This window comes from Chroicocephalus ridibundus, chromosome Z (assembly GCF_963924245.1).
Source record: "Chroicocephalus ridibundus chromosome Z, bChrRid1.1, whole genome shotgun sequence".
In the NCBI taxonomy this organism is placed as follows: Eukaryota; Metazoa; Chordata; class Aves; order Charadriiformes; family Laridae; genus Chroicocephalus; species Chroicocephalus ridibundus.
The window spans coordinates 56786623-56802825 of NC_086316.1; the positions used below are offsets into that span (position 1 = coordinate 56786623).

Sequence of the window (16203 nt, forward strand, 5' to 3'; positions counted from 1 at the left end):
GCTGTCTATTTGAGTCAGGAATAAAGACCATAACTATCTAATGTCTTCGCAATAGACCAGAGCTATTGTGTTTTAGAATGGACTTTTTTCACCTTCACAAGTGACAGAATGGACAACAAACTTGCCTGTGAGGTAGTTTCTATAGGTGGAGAATTTATGCTCATCATGTGATTCTTTGAAAGGTTTTTCTTCTTATTCTACAGTAGCCAGATTAACTGAAAAGAAGGCTTTGAGGATGTAGGAACTTAAGGTTTTGGTAATGGCTACATGTGTACTTAAGGATGGAGTATGAGAAAAATTCTGTATTTAATACGATATCTCCAAAGCTCATTAGAAATTCATAGTTGTTCTATACAATACTGATACCTGATTATCTACTTTAGCGATTTTATTTCTTCAGAACTTAGAATTCCTTTCATTTGCTCCTCTTTCTTCCTAGTTAAAGGCCTTTCTTAAGGAGATCAGCATTACAGTGATGCATATAATTTTGTAATATGTAGTTGGGTGAAAAAGAGTAATAAGCAAATTAGTGGTGAAAAAGTAGTAATATTTTCCGTAAATGTCTTAAGTATCATTCATGTAGTATTTACATTATTCATTTCACTTTGCATTTTCTTATTCTATAGGTAAGAAAATGTGAGTGAACACATAGTTAATTAGTAAGTGCACAGAAGTAATTTACAAAGCAGCGCAAGTGAGCTAGTTGGTTGGTAGAATTGAAGAAAAAAGCTTGTTTTTCATGTGGAAACCTCAAGGGTCGGGGCCGGGGGGGAGAACCTGTTACCATAGAAGGTTCAGGTAATACAGATACTTTGTAAGATGAAATTGTGTTCAGCTAAGCATCCTAATGTGTGGTCAGTGATAGAAGTTACTGATACGGATTCTACTCCTTGTCACTGCAAATTTGAAGATATGAAAAAGATGTCATGAGAAATGCATTTTTTCTTTTAGTAAATTTACTTTGCTAGTAGAAAGCTTTATTAAAAAAGGGATCATCAATAATTCAAGCAGTAAAAGACATTTCTCAAAGACAAGTTCTATCAGCATTAATTTCTTACTCTGCCAGAGTATTCAGCCTTATAGACAAAATCTTGTTTCTTCTCACACATAAATAAAATACTTTGAAAATAAATATTATTTCCTCTCTGTAGTTTTTTCCTCTTCACTTTTGTAGTTGCATTCATTCTCTATTAGTCTTTAGAAACCTGTGGGTTTTTTTCTTTTTGTCTCCTCCGTTTTGCAGCCGTTTGAGTGGATGCTATTATGTTGATGAGCAAGTGATAGGTACGGGAAAGCAAGGTTTCTGCTACTCAGGAGATAGGATTTTCTATTTTCCAGGCACACTTCCTTGGGAAAATACTTCCTGTCCTCCTTCTTTGAAAAATTAAAACATGTATTTTGAGTAATGCAGATTGCTGTAAGAGCTTCTTCAATTTTTCTCTTCGACACAACTGCTGCAATTACTGATGTTCTTCTATAGGAGTGCCTGAAACAATACCACTGGTCACAAACTTCTTGAAAGTTTGTTAGATGAGGAAGTCAGAACTGCTTATTAAACAAAAACTAAATTAATTATTGCATAAACTGTGTCTGAATGGGGCATTTTGAACCTAGACTGTACTTTTCTTTTAGAAAGTAAAAGCAACAGACCTGAACGTTGAGTACGTAAGTACTGAGAATGCAAAACATTTCAAGACAGGTACATCGCTTTCTTTTCATTCTGTTTTTATTCTTTAATGCACAGGTGCCTTGACCCAAGCCATTCGCAATTTTGCAAAAAGCCTTGAAGGTTGGCTTTCAAATGCCATGAACAATATTCCACAGAGGATGATACAAACCAAGGTAGACAAAACTGTTGCAGTATTATGCTAGCCATGCCAAATTGAGTGGGCAGTAGCATCTAAAAGCAGTATCTTTTTAACTTTAATGCTAAATTTCATGTTTAGCATCACATATCAAATGATGGGTTAGGAAATAATTTAGTTTTGTCAAAAAATAGTAAGGAAGACATTTGATGTGCTACATGGACATAGTTCATGTACAAGAACTCATTAATAAAGAATATTAAAATGAAGGTAAAGCCTCAATCTGTAGAATTAGTCCACAGATAAAGAGCACAATATTTAAAAATAAATTAATTTCTTCATAGGTTGCCGCTGTAAGTGCCTTTGCCCAGACTCTGCGAAGATACACATCTCTTAATCACCTGGCTCAAGCAGCTCGTGCTGTGCTTCAAAATACTTCTCAAATCAACCAGATGCTCAATGATCTTAACCGTGTTGATTTTGCCAATGTTCAGGTAAAATGTAGTTCTAAATAACAGTCTTTTTTTTAAGTGTTATTTCCTCTGTGATTTTGAAGTTTATTGTTAGCTGTCATTATTCTATCAAGGAAGTGAAGTGAGAACATTTTGCTGATTCATATACGCAGTGATTCAGTCCAAACATGACAGCTTACACTTCAGAAAAGAGCTCAGAACCATTATCTGTTTCCATTTACCATCTTGAAGTGCGCATAATCTTCCAACTTCTATGCAAATGTACAGCAAATACATTCTTAGAACGGGCACCATAGTAATAGCATAAATGATACCTTAGAATTAGATCTCAGATAGCAACGTAGCTTTGGAATGTCTCTAAAAGCTATTAAATGCACAACATTGGTTTTAGTAGAGACTGTTTGATTATTTCAAAGATAATACCAGTAGTATACTTCATCTAAGTGCCTGTGCTTACATTTACAAGATCTCCTGAGTAATTGATTAGATCACTACAGATTAGAACTAGTTTCCAGTTAGCTACAGAATGTAAGTTTATATTTTCACTGGGCTTAATTTCTGCATGTTTCTGCTCCTCTGAGGAGAAGTACTCTTTTCTTTTTGCCCATCAGAGTGAAATGCTCCAGATTACTCATAGCCCTGTTTGTCTCTTTTCCTTGTGAAGAGTGCTTTAATGTACTTGTTAATAATCTTAACAGAAGTCGGTTAAGAGTACTTGACCAAAGATACAGTATATTAAGTATTGTAATACATTAACTTGGATATAGAGTCTGTGAATGAAGTGTTAACTTGGCACATGATAGCTAGAGTTTAAAGACATGGCATGCAGTTAGTGAGTCTTCATTTTTGTCTCTTAGTTTCTGAATTGACCAGCTAGCCTTATTTAAACTTGATAACAATGACAAGATTGCTTATTATTGTAGCAGAATTGTGTTTCTCCCTTTGTGTGCTGTTTATGTTGTACTCTAAGTAATGTGCAATCTATTACTGCTTATAGTCAGCAAACAAAACAACCCTTGTTTACATACAGAGCTTTCTGTTATGATATAACAAATTGTCTTTAAGTCTAACTTCTTCAGAACAAAAGGAACCCTGTACTTGATTTCTTGCTACTTCTTTTCTTACTTAACTGTAGTATTTAACTCCATTTAAGTGTTCTTCCTGCTTGCCCTGCCTTTAGTTACAGAAAAAATTGACAAGTCCTGAATATTTCAGTAGAAAAATGATGAATAAGGAAAGTAGAAGCCTTTTTTTGAAAATGAATGTGAGAAACAATAACGTACTGGGGTCATTTTCATGTCTTTATTTGATGTCTGCTCGTATATGTTACGCTTTTCCCACCCATTTGCTTTCAACAAAATTATGATAGATGTAAAAATAAAAACTGCTTCTTACTTTGTCTAGTAAGTGGGTTTTGTCCTTTTCCTCTGTTGAATTGCTTAATCTTTGAGGGAGAATTACATTCTGTGCTTTGGCTTATGTATTGTTAATGCAAGAGTTGCCATGTGCTGTAACAGGAGCAGGCTTCCTGGGTGTGCCAGTGTGATGACAACATGGTTCAGAGACTAGAAACAGATTTCAAGATGACTCTTCAACAGCAGAGCACTCTGGAGCAGTGGGCTGCCTGGCTTGATAATGTAATGATGCAAGCATTAAAACCATATGAAGGAAGACCCAGCTTTCCTAAAGCAGCACGGCAATTTCTGTTAAAGTGGTCTTTCTACAGGTAGTATTTAATAGACTTCTAAAGCATTGTAACTATTCTGTTATTTGCTGAATTGTTCACTGTAGTGAAGTTGACAGATGTAATATCAAACCGTGGCTTGCTAAGTCATGAAAAACATGTAGAGGGGGGTCAGAAAATTATTGTTGTTGACCTTGAACTCAGGGCGACTTGCAAATTGTCAGGGAATTAAATGATCCTTGTTTATTGTTTTAAAGGCCATGTGCAGATGAACGCAGGTGGAATTTTTTCCTGAGTTAGAAACATAATACGAATTTTTTGGGTGGAATAACTACACAATTATGAAGCCACTGTTCTAAATATTATTTATTAAAATGCTGTGATATCTATGTTTATCAGATAAGGAAGACAAAACCTGTTTTTAATGTGTAAAAATAACATGAAGACAAGCATTCCATCTTAGCTGCGTATTGAAACAGTTATCAGAGTAAACCTCTTTCTTTGAAAATTACTGTAGCAACTAGTTGCTGAAGATACCAGAATTTGTCACTATAATATACACACACAAGCCTATCTTTTTGTAATTTTAAGTTTCAAAGTTTTAAAATCATGGCAATTAAAGCCTTTGTACTGAGAAGGTGGACACAACAGAGACTGTTTAAGCATTAGTGTGTTTAAAATCGAGTCGTTTTCATACCATTTCAGCTCTTTATGTTTTCAACAAAGTTTTCTTTCAAGGTAGGTTTTACACATACTCAAGTATTGCTAGTTATGCATATATTAAAAAAAAAAAAAGAAAACAAAACAATCTGGTTATTTCTTATGTAATCTGGTGTCCAACAATACCTTCAGAGAAAGGAGAGAAGCAAATGATTGTTTTTTTGGACAGCTCTTTCCGAAGACACCATAAATCAGACATTTGTGGGTAAACTTACTTTTTACTTTTGAGAATATTGGTTTTGAGGTGAAATGTCTACATGGATAAGTCTTAAATTTACTATGACATATAATACATAAATATTTTTATTTTTTATTATTTTTGAATAGCTCAATGGTGATTCGAGATTTAACCTTGCGCAGTGCTGCTAGCTTTGGCTCTTTTCATCTGATCCGCTTGCTTTACGATGAATACATGTTTTACTTAGTAGAACATCGTGTTGCTCAGGCAACAGGAGAGACACCTATCGCAGTTATGGGAGAGGTAAGATCATATGTAAGAGACTGGATAGATAGATTTAGTGATGAATTTGGGTATGTGTCTTTGCAAAAAAATTTATGTGGAGCTGTTGGATGTTTGCAATATAACGATAGATTGGGTTACAAATACATACAACAGTTTCAGACTTGTTTATTTGTTCATTGTCAGAGTACTAAAATTACACTGAATTCTAATAACCAATTATATCCAAATGAGCTTGCTGCTTTACAAATCTACATACAGATTAATGTGCACGGTTCGAAAAATGTCGATCAACGTACAACCTTTTCACAGTTTTTGAGAACTGAATATTTTATGTGAAAATTTAAAAAAAAGAACAGTGTAATAGGAAAGCTTTGCTTACATGGATCTGTTTACATGTATTTGCACACATTTTGAATTCCCACACAAATGTTAACACAGGTGAGCTGAGTAGCCCCCGTGACTTGAGAAGGATGGCTTACATGCAGAACTTTGGCTTGTATGGTAGTGCTTACATACATGTAATAAAACCAGCACAGACATACATAGAGGTTTGCAACACAGTTTATTTTCATACATGTGTTTCAAAGCTTATTGGTTTAAAAAACAGGAGTCTCAATTCCTAACTGTTGTCTTTACACTCGCCTATGGCATCTGCAAGGCAAAGTTCATCTCATCTCTCTTTTTTCCAGTAGTTCACCTAATCTTTTATTTTGAGTGAGATGGTGAGGAATGCATGAATTGTCATCAAAGAATTGCACTTCAAAAGTGCTGGAAAACAGATATATTTGAAAATATGCTAGATTAAGTAATGGGACAGATTTGTTACATTTCTACCTCTTGGGAGTCACTGTATCATATTCTATATTACCGATAAATTGCAAGTCATTTTGTGAATTGATTTGGCATCAGGTATCATGCATCCCTCAAGATATGCATTGATAGGCTCATAAAATGCTATAAATAGATGCAGTGCTTTCAAGAGAAATTGGAAATGTCTTAGCTTTATTTGTCAAATGATTTTATATCATGTGGCATGACATGTTTCAGAAAAACTAAATAACAATGTTTCTGCTTAGTGGCCCACCAATACTACATTTGCTTAATCTCTGCCTTATATTTGCAGTAAGGTACTACACAAGTATACAGCTGCTACATTCTTGTCGCCTTAACATAGACTTAAATGTGGTGTAGGGTCTTCTAAAAAGTTTACATAGACTGGAGATAGAGGAAGTAAGTAACCCAAAACTTTTGGAGGTGAGAGGGGCAAAAGAAGTAGTAAATATTCATAAAATGCCTGTCTTTCTATGTTTTTGTGTATTCAATGACTGTGACTGAAATAAAACCGGGAAGTCTAAGACTATAGTCTGACAAACACTGTAAGACAGTATAAACTGTGTTTCAGCTGAGAAAAGCATTCTCAGTTTTTCTCCCTTCCTCTTCTAGCTTTGGACACAGGTATTGGCAAAATTCTTCTGAAATACACTGGTATCATCATGTATGGTTAGAAATTTATTTATCTAAATAATGTACTCCTTTCATTTGAGATACATTGATGGCATTTTGCTCTGCCAGTTCTTATTTAAGAGACACTTAGAGGATTCAGGGAAAGAAAGGGAAGAAGGTTGTATATCCACCTTGTGAGCAACTTCTTTGAAAATGTCTTTTTTCGATGTAAGTAAATCGGTTACCAGATTGTAAACCCTTTCTCAGCAGTGCCTTTCATCTGCCCTACAGCTAGATTTGAAATGCTCTGACGCACCTTTATTTTTGTTTCAGCACAATTAAAATTGTCTCGGGGAAATTTTAAAAAGAGCTTTTTGTTAAAATATTGGCAGTTCAGAATGGATATCCACCGTAATTTACGGCTTTATACAACACAGAAACAAGTCACTTCAAGCAGCAAAGGCCCTGATGAAGTAATCTTTAGAAAGTCCGTACTTCCCCACGTTAATTTTGAGGGTTTACTTAGTGATAATTGTCTTAATAAGCACAAGACTAGGATAGAATGGAGAATGAACTGCTGTACTATGGATGTGGCTGCAGCCATGATCGCGCGTTTGAATGCTAGCCTCAAACCAGTGGAGCACATCACAGATACTCTTAAGTTCACGTTTGCTTAAGACTGTGTCCAGTTATTTTGTTGTTTATTTTGCAGTTTGGTGATTTAAATGCTGTGTCCCCTGGAAATATGGATAAAGGTAAGCATTTTCATCTCTCCGGGGTATCATTCTGTATAGAACTAATGTGAGCAAAATAAGTCAGTATGCTTTAAAAATACAGTAAAACAGAATTTAGAGCTGTATCACACTTTAAAGTGCATATACATGTTACATGGATACAATAAGCTATCTGTGTAATATGCAGCATGTAATAATGACTAGAATATTGCAGTTTTGTTTTACAATAAGAATATATTGTAAACATTTTTAATGAAAGAAATATTCCAACTTTTACACAGAATTTATTTGTATCTGATAGCACAGAGGGTAACAGCTATGGGGAGAAAGACAGGAGTAACTCACGTATGTTTATCTGTAGTAAATGTTTTGCTGAGTGAAGAAAGCAGAATTGCTTGCAAGTAGTTGTCAGATAACTTGTCAGCGAAGAGTACAGAAATAAATGAGTTCCTTATAACCTTTGTGCCATATTTTGACATACATTCTTATAATGACTAGTTGAGTGATTTGGTGTGACTTGACCCGAGGTCACTCAACTAGCATAAGAATGTATGTCAAAACTTGGGGTCAGGTCACCCCAAATCTCTTCACCTTAGTTTCCGTATCTGTAACATGAGAGGCATTTTGCAACATGGAGATTGATTGTGACAGATTGTTTTTGAGATTGCAATTGTTTTTTCCACATATTGTATCAACAGTGTGTAACGCAAGTGATCAAAGCCGAGAGTCTGTTTACCTATTTAATAATTTTAAATTTCCAGTTTGTCCTTTATCAGATTGCTAGTCTTCCCTATATTTTTTGTATTTCAACTGTTATTTGCAAAATGTATTAGAATTGTTTTCCCTGTGTGCTAGTTTCATGGTCGTTTGTTTGTTTGTTTGTGCAGATGAGGGCAGCGAAGTCGAAAGTGAAATAGATGAAGAGCTGGATGAAAATGGAGAGCCACAAGCCAAGAGGGAGAAAACCGAGCTAAACCAGGCATTCCAGGTGGGCTGCATGCAGCCAGTGCTTGAGAGTGGAGTACAGCAGAACCTCCTGAACCCAATTCATAATGAGCACATAGTTGCAACTACTCAGACTATCAGACAATGCAGTGCTACTGGAAATACCTATACTGCAGTCTAATATGAAACCTCTCCCCCCCTGCCCCCGACACACACCCCATTACATTAACCCTTTGGGTTTAATATGAAAAAAAAAAAAAATAAAGAGAATAAGTCTGAAGGTCGACTGTTGTCAAATTTTAGCTGTGATGAACATTATTTTATTGGAGTTGTTAAATGGAATGGGTGTATGTATTTTGCCAGATCTGTTTAAAAAAAAAAAGAGATTTTTTTGTAAACAGAATCATTTTACATTGGCCGCTCAATATGAAGAGTTTTCTTAGTATCAAATGCAAGGAAGATTTTTGCAAAGCTTAATGTTAATGTTTTTGTCCTCTTATAATAATTTAATTTTTTTCATAGTTTTTAAAAAATATTTTAATGTTAATTATTAGTTATGATGATGATTTCATATAGATAGGTTTTTAATTAGATGCACTTCTGTGAAATATCAAAAGAACTATTTTCTTTGATTTACACTGGAGGCATGCTTATTTGACAGCAGATGTATCAAATTTGTTATAAAAGGTGCTTTTCATTGGACAACAAGAAGACACTATTTTGATAAAATTGTGAGCATTCAAGGGGATTTTTTCTAATAATGCTGGAGGGCTGGGAAGATCTAGTTTCTTTCTGTGAGCAAGAAGCGAGTTTAAATGACGGAATTGTAACAGAAGGCGGTAATGTGTACGTCATAAACGTACCTAATTATCTGACCATCATGTAATCAATGCAAGCTTCCTTTAAAATCAACAGTTCCAGATATTATTTGCTTACCAATTCCTCTATTTTGAAGACTACTGATTCTATATGTGGGGCCACTGAACAGATGCTTTTGGCTGTTGAGTGGTACTATAGTTTTTAGAAACTGAAGCTAAAAAAGAAGTGACTTGATTATTATTATTATTAAGTGTACGTGCTACTTATGCTGAACTGGACATACAGGAAAACATTCCATTTGGATGACTTTCTTCTATTCCAGGTCTTTTCCTACTAGTGGTTCAATCTGCTGCTCTTAGAAAAGATAATTTATAGAATGCAAGGAATGTAGCAACCTGCATCATTTTCCTTTCAAAAATATTTCCTTGTTGCTAAAGTGGATTTAAATTTTTACAAAATTAGATAAGGCAGTGTAACTGGCACACCTCACTTGTACTTATTCCCAATTGTGTAGAATTTGAATAGGTGGCTAGATGGACCATTGCCATTTAAGAATGTACATCAGGGATCATTGTACCTCGGCTATTACATGGTGCCTTAAACAGAACTGAAGCTAAGACTTAGTACTTTTTGTTATTCTTAACTCTTTAATTAATTCAACAAGGTGTGCCTGTCATTTTCAAATTCCCTAAGTAGTAAGGACAGGTTACATAGCCTTCAAAAGAATAAAAGGATTTTTTTATTATTAAATGATTTTAATATCCCACTTAGAATGACAATAAACCTATTTTTTCTTGTTTCTAGCTGGATTTCACTTTATTACAAATAAAATTTGCTTGGGAATTTGGAAAGCAAAACTAGCTTTAATACCAACTTCAAATGTCAAAATAGATTGACCATAGTCCCAAGCATGATTATATATTTTCTAAACCCTTGCCTACTTTTAATTTTAAAAACTAAAAAGAAATAAATGAGCAGGTACATAATGCAGTGCATGTTTTCAATGTCTATATTTTGTGGGGTATCAGCCAGATATTACATTTTAATGGTTAAATAATGACAGTTTATAGAGACCATATTAATTGACATTAAACAACTCAAATTTTTCTTCTTAAACATTTCATTATGCAGACACATGAATTTGCTACACTAAAATAGTGGAACTAAATAAGCAAAAAAGAAAAAACCAAAAAAGTGAAGGAGAGCACAAAAAGATCAACTTTACAGAAAAGACTGTGTAACAGAATTAGGGATTCTTTTATTTTGGTTTATCCAGTGTGTCTGAAAATGACTTGTAAAGTCATACATACCAAATGGGAGAAGAGCATGTAAAATGAACAGCGTATTTATAGCAAAAAAGTTTGTTGCTGCAGTTTACACATGCTCCAAATACAGCTGCACATCAACTAAAATGTCCTAACGTTACTGGTGTACAAAATCAAATTTTAATTCCTTTGCAGAATTAGGAGGTGAACCCATCCTGCTCTTTCTATGTAGGCATAATTCCTACTAATGTCAGTAGATGGCTTTTGCCTCAGTAAAAAGTGAAAGTGAGGTTTATATTCATTATTTCTAAACTCATAGATGCACTGAATCTCATTATATATTTTGTTCTCACATATATCACTCAGTGTGTCCTGATTTTTCCTTGGAAATCAGCACATCTGTACCCTTCACCAAAAATGCTAAAACTAAGCTGTGATAAATATTTACTCCCCTTCATTGTGCATTATAAGATGTTTACAAGTAAAATAAAGTGAAATAATTGAACATTTTTTTCATTTTCAGCTTTTTTTAATACTGTAGTACTTGTTTCAATTTTTGTGTTGACGGACCTATAATGTTTTCTTATTATTGTCCTTTCTTGGTTTAATGTTGGATTTGTTGTTGCTGAGAAAAGAGTACGATTGTAATAGGTAAATCTAGATTGCTTAAAAAGGTGGGACCTGAGTATCTTTCATTATTTAGCTCCCCGCTCCACTCAGTTGTTCACTGTTCACAAAGTGCAAAACAAAACTGAACAAAAATCTGAATACAGAAATGGAATGTATTTAATAGCTTCTAAAAAGAATGAGTTATCAAAACAAATTGGAACTATTCCAAGTTCAGAAAACTGAATGGAGTCTGTATTCTTACGCTTAAATTCTAAAGATTTTACCAGACATTTTAGAAAAAGTATATTACTGTAAACTGCATTGTATACTTACAGGTTTGGGGGTCTTCGGGTTTGTTTTTACATTTACTGAAATTTTAATCAAACACTTAGATAAAACATTTTGCACACTCTTGCTATTTAATAGATGGGGTTTAGTAATCATTAAACTACAGAGATACAAATACCTCAGTCCATATTCTGTAATGTGTAGCATGCGGTTGCACTGCCACACCAGCTCTGAAGTCTATTGCTAGTGCTCTGGAGAGGTGTAGAGCGTATCCACAGGACGGACATAATATGAGAGTTGACATGGTTTATGTGTTTTATCTAGTCTTGACATGGAATCCAAAATAATTATTTCAGAGGCATTTCCCCCATTAGCACAAACAGCACAGTGAGCACTGTGGGGGAATGGGTATTGTTGAACTACCTTTTCAAAACACAGGGCCCAATTTTCAAAAGTTTTATTAAAATGTATTGGTACATTTTCATCTTTTTCATGGTAAATCAGTTTTAAAGCTTTTTTTTTCTGTTTTCAGTTATTATTTCTGTGTTTTGCTCTTGTACTGTAGCATGCTCTAAGCACCTTCTTTAAAAAAAAAAAAAGTTCCATAAAAATTTGGAAAACAGATTTTAAATTATTTACCTGTAAAGTGATGATTTACAGCATTACTGCCTTTAGTTCAAAAATAAGAAAATAGATAATGTTCTGTCATTCAGGAATGTATAGGTCTATGTACAAATTTAATTTAAAGCGAGGTATTTTTAAATATCTAAACCACTTCTTTTGTTCACCTTGTTTTCCCTAGGAGAAATGATCTGAGATCTTTGTCATTCTCACCAATTGACATCTGCACTGTGTAGAAAAAAATTTATATTGGAGATGCACTGCATTCCAATTTAATTTAGAATTTTTTTACAAAATAAATACAACCATGGATAGCCATAAAAGTGCTGACGAAAAATAGATTTATTAGTAATATAAGCATGATTTGGTACTGATACACAACAATAATTGTGGAGTTTAAAACAGTCATTTGAGACCACAGTATGAATTTCTGAAAATTGGGCCCTTGTCTCTCTAACAGGACATCCTCTTTGTATATGGTTTAAAACAAATCAATAAATGGAATTCTAGTATCTCTGCTAATTTGTTTGGTGATTTAAGACAAACAAACAATAAAAACTGGAATAGAAGCATAAACACACAGTGCTTAGTTCTAGTATTAGAATATTAATTTGATATAATGCCTTGCATTAACCCTTTGAGCATTGTAAGTGACATGATGGGAACAAAGCTTTTTAGATAATTTAATTAGCCCATTGAGCATATACTTTGAAATAGCTGATAGTGTTGTAGAATTTGTTTTTATTATTTCTAAACAAAATACTTGCATACTACACGGGAATGGTTTTGTTGTAGGAGGCTCAAAAGATGTAGGCAAAATATTCACTGCCATTGATGTGTACTGTCTAATAGAAGAACAGTACTTCAGCTCCCTTGTTTGTTAATCATAATTGCGTATATATTGCAAATATATAAAGAAAATCAAACATGTTTCTACAGATATTAAGTTGTCTACTTTAAGATGCCTTTAGAACATAAAGGTTTAGAAAATATATTCAGACTATTCTGAAAATCTCCTGAGGTAGGTTAGTATTGGAATACTCTGGTACAGTAAAAGAGAATCTTTAGGATTAAAAGAAGGCTTAGTGAAGAAGAATAAATTTTGCGGAATACTCGGTATGTTTGCATTGAAATTTTTGGCAGTGGTTTTGATAAACTAGAACAAAAAATGCATGATTGTATCGGTATTTCTTTTAAAACCCAGTCACCGCAATAATGACTACCTAAAAGATGAACGTGTTTCATTCATCTTCATCTACAGGGGTAGAGTTTGGATGGCCCTTATTGAATGTCAGCATTTTAAAAGCAACCTAGAAATTGCACAAGCCTTTTGCCATTTTAAAAAGCCCCTTTGTTCTTACAGATGCTGCTTACAAGAACAAGGGAACAAGTGTGGTAGCAAGTAGAGATTCTTTGAACTTACAGATAGAAACACCACCTTACTAAGTGAGAGTACAATACATTTTCTACTGGTTTCTTGCAATATCAATCAGTCAGCAAACACTAAATACAGCTGTACTTATTTAAGTCCAGCTGAGGGCAAAAAAAAAGGGTCTCATTTTAAGTTATTTAATGGAATTATGTCAGTAGTATAGTGCAAGTAAATTGTAAACATTTTTAGTCAGTTAATGCAAATTCATGCATAATTAATTAACATAAATGCAATACTCAAAGGGTTTTAATTTAACAACTTTTTTAATTCATAATTTACTGTAAATGCTTCTGAGTTTGCATGCCTTGATCATTGCTGCTAGTGATTTTATGTGCCAGTAGACCTGAGTTTAATTTACCAGTTTAACTAAGAAATAGTAAAAGCCACTTACAAAGTGACTGCCTAGTGTTTGTTTGAAGTAAAATATGCCTTAGTTTGAAAAGGATCATTTTAACTCTTCTTTTATTCTGATTTTTTTTCCTTTTCCTGTTGAAAAAATAAATTGGCATTTTGGGATTGGAAGCCCTGAGTAGTTAAATATTTGGTAAGAATTGTTCTTGTAGATTGCTCATTAAGGCTGAAATTCACTGTAGAAAAGAAGGCCCAGAACGAGTCTATGAGCATCAAATGAGCCTCACTTAAATCTGAATCAGTAAAATGTTTTTTGTATGTTCTTAAGCACTTTCTTGATCATGGTGCAAACATCTTACAGGAGTTTTCAGTTCTGGATTAATTTTACTCTGAAATAATAAATATCTTCGTTAGAGGAATTTAGGCTTCGGAGGAACAACCCCACATGGATTGGTATTTACCAGGAAATTTACTCAGTTCAATTCTTTTTGACTCATTGATACCAGCAAGAGCTTTTTATACAAAGAATACTTAAAGGGTTTCCCAAGTGAAGTTTCCTTCAATACAATATTAAAGTGATTGCCTTGTATTTAAACATTAAATATCCATCTTAAAGCAACCCAATTAAGCAATTTAAAATATGCTAGGAAAATATCACTTTGTACCAAAGCAAGTTGCCCATCTCCACTCATCTTCACTGAAAATTTGGATTTACAGTTAATAACCAATGAGGCTGTTAAAGAAACTTTGAGTGCCTTTCAAAAACTTGGAAAATTGTGCCTGAGATGGTAAACTTTAATTAGGTTAATTCTAGAGCTACCAATCAGTAATTTTATCATCACTCAGGGCTTTCTTACCTTCTAGGAAAGTTCCTTTGTTGCATTTATTTTATACTGTATTTTTTTTTAAGTGCCATCATTTAAATTTCACTTAGTAAGTGGCAGATGACATTATTCAGTCCCACAGCACAGAAACATCACAACACTAGGACATATTCAAACTTTTTTTTTCCAGTTGACTGAATATATTATGTAAATGAGGTAAGCAACTTTTTGTAGATTGTATGTGTGAGATAATGTAATGTTCTTTTCCAGTTTTTGGACTACAGTTGAATATACTTTTTAATTATTTAAAGAAGACATCTTTACAGCATAACGTGATGGTTTTTTTGTATAATGTATTTGATTTTGTAAATACGTATTTCCTGATGTGATTTTTGTGAGAAATGCTAAATCTTTTAGTATATCATGTCCTCTCAAAACTGGCAGGAGCTAAATAATAGTTTGTGGGCAATTTGTATTGTGTACTGTACAATAACTGGGGAACTTTTATAATTATAAAAATATATATTAACTTTTAGTGTGTTGTTTAAAAAAATGACTGGAACATACTAAAGACAGTAGGATTTTTCTGAATATTTCAGACTTGAACTCAGGCTAGCTTTCTTGTGTTTTTCAAAACAAAATTGTGTCTTGTCTTTTAAAATCAATAAATTTGTTTTCTTGTTACAAACATATCTGAATTGCTTCAGTTTTTATATAGCCAGATATTTTGGATTGTGGTACTATTGATTTTGAGAGAAAAATTATTTCAATTTATGCCTTTTAAGTAAGACTAAAATTTTTTATTTAGCAGCAACAGAACTAAGAAAGGAGTGTGTCTCTGACTGCAAAAGAAACTCATATTTTCAAGTGTCAGTTCAACTAAGTAGCTGTCATGTTACCAGTAAATGCAGATAGTAATATGCTTATTAATTTCAATATTACCAATAATTTCCCATTACAGATTTAGCTATCTAACAGCCGTCAGTGAGGGGGCATGCAGACTTTGACCTCCAGGAATTAGTGGTGTCAATTCATTACCAGCAGAATCTACTTCTGCCAGTTTTGCTCTAAATACTCTACAGTATGCTAATGCATTGGATATTTTGGCAGTTTCACAAAACATAGACAAAGGCCTAATCTTATCAGGTCATATATCTTATGGGTCTCTACTACAAGTTGCAGGCACCATTTCATGTAAAGAAATGCAGAATGTTATTTTAACTGGGTAGGACCCACCAAGTAATAGATGCTAGAATATCAAAATGGCCATTGGATTCCAAGATTAAAACAAGTATTTCACACAAAACTATGGTAAAGATAAAAAAGCTGCATCCTAAAGCTTATTTTTCTCAGGAAGTTCAGCTGTAAGTTATGGTCCAGTCATTGCCTATCCTTTAATTTCAAATAAAGACCAAAAGCTTAGTAGAGAACAATACTGGTTTCTGCAATGCATCCTACCAAACACAACTACAAATTTTATTCACGATTGACCAGCCATGCTTATGTTTGTGGAATACTCCTAATTGGTTTGCTAATCAAGATTAAGACTTTATTTCCTAGCTGCTGTCTTGCTAAGGCTCAATAGGTCTCACTCCAGCACACACGCACAAGAAAACAACCTGTAGAGGGAAACCTCCCTCTAGAGGGATCTCACACCAACTAACAGTTCATATAACCAACCGGCTGTATTACTCACTTCTTTTCCATGACAGTGTTACCAAGAAGAC

The 16203-nt window shown here is 33.8% G+C and overlaps 1 protein-coding gene across 6 annotated transcripts in view; it reads left to right on the forward strand.

Annotated features, from left to right (window-relative positions):
* The window catches only part of RFX3 (regulatory factor X3), a 140380-nt gene extending 125261 nt beyond the window's left edge, over positions 1 to 15119 (forward strand). For all 6 annotated transcript variants that reach the window (XM_063320044.1, XM_063320042.1, XM_063320039.1 and 3 more), the window contains 6 exons: positions 1745 to 1842; positions 2150 to 2299; positions 3796 to 4004; positions 5010 to 5163; positions 7301 to 7343; positions 8210 to 15119. In XM_063320044.1, coding sequence (XP_063176114.1) covers positions 1745 to 1842; positions 2150 to 2299; positions 3796 to 4004; positions 5010 to 5163; positions 7301 to 7343; positions 8210 to 8448 — 893 coding nt within the window. In that variant the 3' untranslated portion in view covers positions 8449 to 15119. The remainder of the gene's footprint in view (positions 1 to 1744; positions 1843 to 2149; positions 2300 to 3795; positions 4005 to 5009; positions 5164 to 7300; positions 7344 to 8209) is intronic.
* Positions 15120 to 16203: the final 1084 nt, after the last annotated feature.